The sequence below is a fragment of the Cucurbita moschata genome, unplaced genomic scaffold (assembly GCF_002738365.1).
Source record: "Cucurbita moschata cultivar Rifu unplaced genomic scaffold, Cmos_1.0 Cmo_Scf00006, whole genome shotgun sequence".
Classification (NCBI taxonomy): Eukaryota; Viridiplantae; Streptophyta; class Magnoliopsida; order Cucurbitales; family Cucurbitaceae; genus Cucurbita; species Cucurbita moschata.
The window spans coordinates 2,728,776-2,738,942 of NW_019268522.1; the positions used below are offsets into that span (position 1 = coordinate 2,728,776).

At 34.4% G+C, this 10,167-nt stretch overlaps 1 protein-coding gene across 2 annotated transcripts in view; it reads right to left on the reverse strand.

Moving 5' to 3' along the window:
* LOC111444237 (diphthine--ammonia ligase) overlaps positions 1–8,618 on the reverse strand; it is a 10,226-nt gene extending 1,608 nt beyond the window's left edge. The window contains exons 1-10 of one of the 2 annotated variants that reach the window (XM_023082257.1): positions 8,463–8,618; positions 8,260–8,331; positions 6,864–6,943; positions 6,001–6,226; positions 5,881–5,913; positions 4,758–4,840; positions 4,598–4,670; positions 2,064–2,409; positions 1,626–1,957; positions 278–609 (exon numbers count right to left, since the gene is read on the reverse strand). In XM_023082257.1, coding sequence (XP_022938025.1) covers positions 278–609; positions 1,626–1,957; positions 2,064–2,409; positions 4,598–4,670; positions 4,758–4,840; positions 5,881–5,913; positions 6,001–6,226; positions 6,864–6,943; positions 8,260–8,331; positions 8,463–8,540 — 1,655 coding nt within the window. In that variant the 5' untranslated portion in view covers positions 8,541–8,618. The remainder of the gene's footprint in view (positions 1–277; positions 610–1,625; positions 1,958–2,063; positions 2,410–4,597; positions 4,671–4,757; positions 4,841–5,880; positions 5,914–6,000; positions 6,227–6,863; positions 6,944–8,259; positions 8,332–8,462) is intronic. The other variant, XM_023082258.1, reaches the window with a different exon arrangement.
* Positions 8,619–10,167: the final 1,549 nt, after the last annotated feature.

The following is a 10,167-nucleotide window of genomic DNA, read 5'->3' on the forward strand; positions in this document are numbered from 1 at the left end:
GGAAAAAAAAAAAAAAAAAAAAAAAAAAAGAAACACTTACAGATATCACAAGCACCATTTGACTCAACTTTGAAAACCAATAAAATATGCACAAACCTATGTTGCATCATCTAGATTTTCAACTTCTACAAGAGCAATGATCAATCGAAAGAATCCATCTTTCTTAATTTGATATTTTAAATTGAGCATTGAGCATCGAGCATAAAGATAAAAATTTCCAACATAAGCACAAGTACGATGAAAAAAGATCTCATTACATGGATACATAAAAGCTTACCCTTTAGGAAGATTGGGTACATGTATATACAGATAAATAGTATCAAGCACTTTTGACGAACTATCTTTTTTGGAATGCCTCATTTCCTCAAGCACACCATGCAACTTGTCCTCAATTTTCTTTCTCTCCTCTAGTTGAATACGAGTGGAACAGTACGTGATAAATAGAACAGAAGAAGTAGATATTGAAGAGTTAAAAGATTCTGACACTGCTTCACAATTTTTTAGTGCTTGTTCCAGCTCATGTGTAGCACCTCCACTACAAAGTGTCATAGTGGGAGGGTTAAGCCCCAATTGACCGGCCATGTAAAGGATTTCCTTGTGCAAAGTTGCCTGGAAATAAACGATTGCCAACATGAAGAACCAGTTAGGAAGTACGAAAACAATTTGATTCTGTCATCTACAATAGCCACGACATAATATAAAATGTAATTGCAACTGATACGTGCATTAGATTCCCAATGGTAATTTCCTAACCTAGGCATACTTTTCACTAAGATTGAACACGATTACAATAACATTAGCAGTGAGGCTAATATAGCCGACACATACAATCCAAGCAATTTTTTTTCTTCCTTTCCACTCTATTTTTAAAAGATGGTGTGTTCGGTTTGACCCTAGAAAGATTCATAGCTGATGAAAGCTTTCTTGCTAGATTTATGTCACACTCTTAAAGAGAATGTTTTAGCATCGAGCTTTAGATGGACTAGTTTAAATTAACAGCAATAAATAGTAATAAAATAAACTCTTAAAGAGTTAATTTTAGGAGTAGGGGCCAATGTTTCTTGATAATCAATAAAGTTAAGAGTAAAACCTTCAGCGACCAATTCGGCTTTTTATATTTTTTTTTTTTTTTTTGCCCGTTGATAAATCTACAATGTTCCATGTACATTTTCTTAGGTATCTATCCTTTATTCAACCTGAAAGCACTTTTCAGAAAAATACGCAAACAACCCCACTCCTGTATTGAGAGTTCTTCATAAGGGAATGAGTTATCAGTCGTTTCGATTGATATCTCAAGAACAACGGTAACAAGAACAAGAAAACACCCCTCTATTTGAGAGAGCTGGTCCCATCCTTCTAGACAACCTTGTCCACAAAATACCCTAGCTACCTGGCCTCCCAAAATCTCCCCATAAACCTCTCATATCCCCCAAACACTGTACAACAATGCACAATCCCTCAATGGTCCCCACTCTAACCATTTTTCCTCATCCTTTCCCCACTTTACCCTTCCTTGCATAAGTGGGCACATACCACCTCCTCAAGATAAAATTCTGGAAATTGGTGCTTAAACAATGATAACAAGGACAAGAAAATAACCAGCTAGGCACCCAAGACACTTTTACCTGGCTATATGGTCCAATGCAACTAGGCGCCCAAGACGATATGCTCTGAACATGAAGAACTCTTTTTGATTGGTCATTTGCCACCAGAACTTCAATATATAAATTTCCTGATCTCACTTGCAGAAGAGGCAATTCGATTGTACTGCGTGATGGGACACCAAAAGGGCACTTCTCCTGTGTTATAAAACTGACGTATGTTTCATTAGCCAAAGCAAAATCATCCATATCAGCAAGGTAAAGATGAATATAGAGCACATTTTTCCATCCATAACCACGACCTAGAAGTTCTGATTCTATTTTCCTGAGAACAGTCTTTAGATCATCTTGAAGACCTGCCAATGAAAGACTTTAGCGTGGAAACTCGCAGAAAATATAGGCTGAAAGTTGAAAATGTAAACATGATAGTTGTTCCTTTAAAAATGAGTATATTTAATCAACCTGAAGAAGTATCACGTGAATCTTGCAACCAGCAACTAATCGCAAATGTATTCTGCATCCTTGAACATGAAATTTGAAGTCTATCATCTGGAACATCATCAAGTAAATGACTGACACTAGAGGCGTCAGCAACAGACTGTAATGTGTCACTACCGTGAAAGCAATCTCCTTCAATTTCGAATAGAAGGCCCACTTTCTCATGGTCAACAGAATTGTTGTCACAGATAGAAGAGTTCTTTGCCTTATACTCCAAATGGAAGGAAATGGGATGAAGGAACCCTACTGGTGCTATGGAATCTGATGAGTGCATCACAACTTTGGATTCGTCAAGCACAATCCTAGCATTCTGAAAAAGTTATCTGTTACTTGGTAGCCCAAGAACATTATATGCACATTAACTTGACCAAAGTTCGAGAATGCTTTACCATGATGAGATTGCAGACTAAATCACTTAATGTTTTTTGTTGCAAGAATTTATTTCCAAGTTATCAAAAAGGAGTGTCAAAGTTAGGACATCCAAGTGTAAATACAAAATTACAGAAACTAATTTATTATATATTTTTCAGCCTTTCTTTTTCCCATCAATGGGATTTGAGTTTGCACAAGCAAAATTTGAGTACAAACATATGGTTAATACATCCACACGTTAGTATGGTATGAACCAAAGCATCAATCATGCAATATAAACTTCAAGGAAGATATAAAGAAAATGTTGTTCAAAGTATCTCAAGATGTTGCAATTCATGCCACATTAAAGAAGAATCAAGCTTCACTTATTCTTGGATGGTTACAAATTTTGGGTGGATGATAATCTAGAGTTATGGTATTTCTTTAATGTATTTTAAGACTTTTATTTATTTTAAGGTTACATCTACATAGTGGCTAATTATGGTCATAAAATACAAAAGTTACAACTGTAAAAATGCCTCAGGGAAGGTCAAGAGTTTTCATTTTGAGGCTATATAAAGCTGTATATGTTATATTTGTAAAGTAAAGTTAAAAAATGTAGTTAAAAGAGCATTTGTACTTTTCTTTAGTCAATGACTAAGTTTCTATTCAATTCTATGTAGTTTAGCTTCATGTTTAGAATCATTCAAGCCTGACATGATTGATCTAGCTTGTGGAGTGATTTGAATCTCAAACAAGTGTTCTTGCCTTGGGATATTTGATCAACAAGGTATTCCAAATCTTACTTTCTTGGAGTGATTCCTTGTCATTTGGTACCGGAGTTTTATACTTAAGATCGAATATATATTTCCTTTGCGTATCTTTTCAATTTGCTTTTTATTTATTTAGAAAAATCGATCTAGAGTTTAAAAATCAATCTTGGCTCTATTTAAAATTTTGAGAGGTGAGAATTTGAGTTTCACTAGTGTAAACAAGTACAAACAAATTGGCCTAAAATTCCCAGAGTGTATACATGAGAGAGTGTTGTGAGATCGTAAGTTCCACAAATAGATTGAATCCTCTTGAATAAGTGGAGAATGATATGAACCAACGCATAATCATGCAATATAAACTTTAAGAAAGATGTGAAGAAAATGTTGTTCAAATTATCACGGGTGTTGCAATTCATGTCACATTAAAGAAGAATCAAGTTTCATTTATTTTTGGATGGTTACAAATTTAGGGTGAATGATCATCTAGAGGTATAGTGTTTCTTTAATGAATTTTAAGACTTTTATTTACTTTAAAGTTACATTTACACGGTGGTTATTATGGCCATAAAGTATGAAGGTTACAACCCTTGAAATGCCTCATGAAATGTCAAAGATTTTCATTTTAGGATATATAAAACCATGTATGTTATATTTGTGAAGTAGACTTGGAAAATGTACTAAAAAGGGCATTTGCAATTCTACTTAGTTTAGGTTGCATGTTTAGAATCAATTAAGCTTGACATAATCGATCTTACTTGTGGAGTGATTTGAATCTCAGACAAGTGTTCTTGCCTTGAGTAATTCCTTATCAAAGTTCCCCTTGAAATTGTTTACATTAAATTGCTTTGATTAATGGTAGACCTAGCTAATTTTCCTTCAGTTGTTGACTTTAGTCAAGAAGCTGAGGAGACGGCTGAACGCACCACATAATTGCACAAGGAAGTCCAACAACACCTAGAGAAATCTAATTCAAAGTAGCCTCTGTGGATAAACATAGGAAAGCGAAACCTTTGACTAGTTGGTTCCAACCCAATGTAATTTTCAGTCATCTTTTTTGGCCTTAAAACCTAAGCATGTGGAATTTTTTTTTTTTCTTTTTTCTATTGCCTTTTCTAGATAGAGAAGTTGTTAGAAGGCTATTTAACTTTCTGTTAGCTTTTCCAGCCGTTAGAAAGTGGTTAGAAGGCTGTTTTGGACTTCAAATCCCCTATAAGAACTTGGGGTTGTATGAAGCATTATTATCAATAAAATTTTGTCTTTCCTTGGGTACAGCAATGTTCCTAATAAAGAAACAACTGAAATAGCTTAAGAAAAAATGGAATCATACAGCCAACTGTTATCCAACATTCAATAGGATAAAAACTCAGAACACACCTTAAAAAGAGGGCAATCAAGGGTCAACGTTTCATATTCCCCACCTTCACCACATACATTGATCCCGTATAATCTGTCCAAACAAATGAAAAAGATAGTAGTTGTGTTATTGCTGCTTGCCAAACTACAATTCAAAAGCTAACATAACATTGTTAATTACTTGTTCAACTTATGTAGAACTGAATCCAAAGAACTTAATTCTTTGCCCAAGTGCTTCATCGGATCCAATCCCATTGCTGCAACCTAAGTTAGACCAGAGTAATTTCAAGCCATCAAAATAAATAAAAGGCATATATTTTACTTGATGATATATAGAAAAAACGAACCATCAGAAAGGGCATCAAATTTAACATCAAAATTGAGATTAATCTCCAATATCTTGATACAATAGCATGTCTACACTGAAAAGCGTTAAGAGAGGCACACACCAGGAGACACCCTCAAGAATATCATGCACTGCTTTTTCATTTTTTTTTTTTCGTTTTTTTTTTTTTCCTCTTGTACCAATTTATTCTGGATATTGCAATGCAGTTTCCTTATTTCCATTCTCACTATCAGAAACCATCAAAGACCATTCAGTAACTTCATTATGGTAGGTTCACTTCCATAAATTTTATTTTATCATTGAAATGGTGTGTATAATAATACAGGATAGTTGGAGTATGAAACAGTGAATTGGGAAAAGTAAACTTTGTAATGTTATGAAAAGAGGTTTAATTAGTGCTGGTTGGGAGGCAAGAGGGTTTCCAACCCTCTCCTCCATCTTGTAATCCTTTCAGTGACTCAATACAAATCTCAATAGTTCCATGCCACCTCAAAAAAAAATTTACAGAGTCGGTTAATTGCCAGTAATTAGAACTTAGTCAGGTAGGCATAGGAGAAAATTCATTTAACTACTGGTTCGTAAATTCAATTTTGTGCATTTGCAAATAGATACGTATTCCTACTTACTTCAGATTTTTTGCAACAAAAAAAAATACTTCACACTTCCAGAATAAAATAATACTCCAAACATTTATTTTGGTCGACAGTCATCCATGCTAGAAGAAGATAAACATACTAATCCATGCATTATCATTACAAAATGAATTTAGTTATTCAATCATATTTGGTCATAGCAGAAAATAGGTTAATGATAAAAGAAACAAATATCATTACAACTGATTAGACAGTGCATGCATGTATAATTTAATGCAAAAGTTTCATCTAGCCAGAACATCACCCTCACCACCCAACACCCCCCTCCCCCCCAACACAAAAAGAAACACGAGAGAGAGTTATACCTTCACTGTGATGGCCAAAATTCCATTGTTTATCTAGTTCAAAAGAAGAGGAATAAGACTTCAATGAGTAAGATTCAAATGTTGCATGTCCATTTTAATGCTTATATACATGTTATTTACCATTTCGTGAAGAAGCAATGATTGATCTTGTTTCCACAAATATGCTAGAGAAACAAGTCCTAGCCTTGAACAAACACTCTCTACCCGCAATCTTTGATAATCAGATGCAATGGCACCAGAACATACTGCGGAAACACTAGGTAATTGCCTCTTCACTTCCTTTAGCAAAATATACATATCTTCCACTTCATCACCTGGAGTTATTCTATAGTTAAGCTTCTGGTGCCTAGAATAGTTCCATAAAATAGTAACCATTAGAATGAGAGGGAACCTAATGCATTGTATCTTTCTTAAACAAGATACAACCTTTTCGATTAATGAAAAGGAACAATAATGTTCAATGATACAAACTCCCAAAAGAGTGAAAAATCAAAACAATAAACTATGGATATAGAACTTCTGATGAGGGATGAATAAAGCCTCCCAATTTGTGCAAATAACCTGATGCTTGTATCATAAAACTAAATGAATGGGCGATGCAATTTTTTAGCCCAGACAACTTTTTTCAATGAAATACCAGCTTTCAGATAATATACATAAACGTACAGATTTGGAGTACAGAAAAGGGAAGCCCATGACATTGAGATACAGTGGGAAAAAACCAAAAACCAAATAGCAATTACAAGAAGAGCGCCAGACAAAGGAAAAGCACTAAACTCCTAACTGCTGAGTTACCAGAACCCAAATGAAGGTATTAAACCTAATTAAAGCCCAAACAACCCCCAAAAGTTCTCCACGCCTCAAAAACTACTCCTAATTTTCTATAGCAAAATGGTCCACAAAAGTGAAAAAAATAAATAAATAAACACACACATCAAGCTGATGCTTTTTACCTAAGAATTCCTTTTTTTTAATAGACTTACCTTGTGGATCCTTGAATTCGCCTTCTAAACAATGGAATTCCCATGCATTCTGCGTAGCTAACAATAATTTGGTGTCCAACCTGAAGATTTATAGCCAATAACCCAAATTATCGATCTTAGACTACAAGTCTTCGATTACTTCTCAAATGATAATATACATATATAAAGGGGTGAGGTAATTCAAGTCTCAAATCAAATGAGTGAGGTAACTATTGTGGTTATTGGTTAACTTAAAATACCTCTTATTAAATTATGCACCAAATGCAACCATAACATATTTGGGTTGGGTTGGCCGGATGGTACAAACTAGTTATTCATTATAAGGTAACAAATACAAAAATACAAGAGGTATTAGGACTTCAATATTTGTCTTCTAATTTCCAGACATTGTTGGTTACAAAGTCATTTATGAAAAATAAAATTTCAGAGATTTAGAGATTTGTATTTACTGTAATTGCGGAGAGTAAAATATCTAAAAGAATTTATGCGTGAAATGAAGTTAGTGTGTGTGCGTGCATGCGAACTTTTTTTTAACAAGGAACAAGTTTTTCATTGATTAGTGAAGTGTTACAACTTAGTAGTATATTCAAAAGATACAAACTCCTATGAGGAGCTAAATAAAAATAAATATCAAAAAGTTATTATAACAAAAAGATATGTCTTTTAATAAATAATAATAATAATAATAATAATTTGGGTCGGTTCCACTTCAAAGCAAAAAAATGTCATAACCCAACACATTGGGTTGATCAAAATATTTTGGGTCTATAGAGTTTCAACACACCTCAGTGTCTTCAAGAAAAATATTAACAGTGAACCAAAGGAGTGAGTTAACTCACGGGTCATGTAACGGCCTATGCCCACCGCTAGCAGATATGTCCTCTTTGAGCTTTCCCTTTCGGGCTTTCCCTCAAAAATTTTAAAACACGTTTGCTAGGGAGAGGTTTCCACACCTTTATAAAGAATGCTTCATTCCCCTCCCCAACCGATGTGGGATCTCACAAGTCAAGTCAAAAAATTTATAAGAAACGTAAATCTCAAAGTCATACTAATTGGGACTTCCTCGGTGGAAAAGAAGGGGAAGGGACAAGAAAATCAACCATGTCAATCCCATCAACCAAAGCAGGAATTCAATTTTAATTACAGTTCTGAAAATGGAGAAGGAAGCATAACTTAATTATTTCCAATTCCAACAAGTGTGCCTGATTTTTTACAGAGAATTTTCAATCTGTGAGACAGTGACCTGGTTGGAGCGTTCAAAACTTAAAACAAAAAGGTGCGCTTACATGATAAAGAACGATAGTTGATTGTCAAAAATCAAATCAATCATTTACTTCAAAATTGTAAGTGACGAATCCGTGCGTTTTTGCATAAGGAGGAAAGTAAGAAGACTTACAGTTTGATACATGTAACTATCAAGCTCATCCACGGAATCATCGGCAGGCATCAAATTAGCTAACGCTACAATCTGAACCAAACAGCAGTATAAGTTTACTGAAAATAGAAAATCAAACAAACCAAAATTGAACGAAAATGTAAACTGTAACAGCCAGTGAACATTGTTTTCATAAGAGGGAAAATCGAGAAGGAAAACGAAACCTCGTGGCCGAATTGAATCGACTTCATCATGGCAAAGCAACTGTCTTTGCCGCCGCTTACCAATGCCACCACCTTCATCTCCGATCGCCGACTGAAAGAAATCTCTCCGCTTGTTCGTTGGGGTTTAGGAGAGGTTCTGGCGCGGATAGAGATGGGCAAATTAATCGTTTAACACAGGTCAAATAAATAAAAATAAATAATTAATTAAACAACAACAATAATAATAACAATAATATTATTATTATTATTATTATTAGGCGTATAAATTTTAATCAAAACTTTTAATTCATCATATATATTACCAATTAACCCTTATAAAAAAAATTTCAATTTTATCATCTAATAAGAATATTTATATGTGCTCATAAATTTTATTATCGGAATATTTATATGTGCTCATAAATTTTATTATCTAATAGTGTACTTTAAGTACGTTGAGAAACAAATAACATTACGGAGTGACAAGGGCAAATAACATCTGCCCAAACCAGTAGATAAGTAGAGATAGATATCGTAAAGTCTCTTATGACTGCATACTCAAAACTCATGAGCCCAGATGAACGTATTTCTTATGGAAGAACTGATTCGAGAAGAGTGCAGTGAATCTCATATGGAACACGATAGACAAACGTGCAACAATTGCTCTCAACAATGGATTTTAGGGTTAATTATTATATATCATTTAAAACCATTTATTTTATCGTTCAAATTCCTAAGATCAAATGTACTTGCAACATTGTTCGAATTTTTTAACATATATTATTAGGGTTAATTATTAGCTATGGTTAAAAACATTTCTTTTATTGTTATTGTTATTATTATTATCCTAAGTGCAAGCGTACCATTTAGTGTTAGAAGATTGACTTGGATAAATTAATAGAATAACATACACCTAATTGACAGAGTTCATCAAAGTATTCTTCGTGAATCGAAGTGATCAGTCGAGTCGAGTCACTTCTTCTTTCATAGATAATTTTGTTATCGTGGAGTTTTTGGGCAACGTCCCATGAAAATATGGGTACGAGTCATTCGACTTGTTAAGAGATTATAGTCATCCGAAAACATAGTTACATGTCTCTGTAAGAGTTATAGGAATGGAATATGACTTTGACAAGTGAGTAAGGATGATACAAATCAATGGTTTATAAAGCAGATAATAGAATGAGTGTATACGCCATTGATACATCTACCATTGTAATTAAAACGAATCCACGTGCATACACGATCTTCACAATCCCAAAGAACCTTCCCGAGGTCGCTCTCACTATCGATCTCGTACCAACTTGCACTATCACTATTGCTCATGATTTTTCTTTTACCTGTGCTATCACTCGTGCTCTTTCTCTAGCCCTTAATCTCACTCTTGCATACTATTTTTACACACGCTATCACTATCGCTCGTGCTCTTCTCAATTGCTCTTACACACGCTATCACTATCGCTCGTGCTCTTCTCAATTGCTCTTACACACGCTATCACTATCGCTCGTGCTCTTCTCAATTGCTCTTACACACGCTATCACTATCGCTTGTGCTCTTCTCAATTGCTCTTACACACGCTATCACTATCGCTCGTGCTCTTCTCAATTGCTCTTACACATGCTATCACTCATGAAAATGCAAGTAGAACAATCAAGAGCAAATGAGAAGATGAATGGTAAAGGAGCACGGAAAACAAAGGAACAAAAAAAAAAAAAAAAAAAAAAT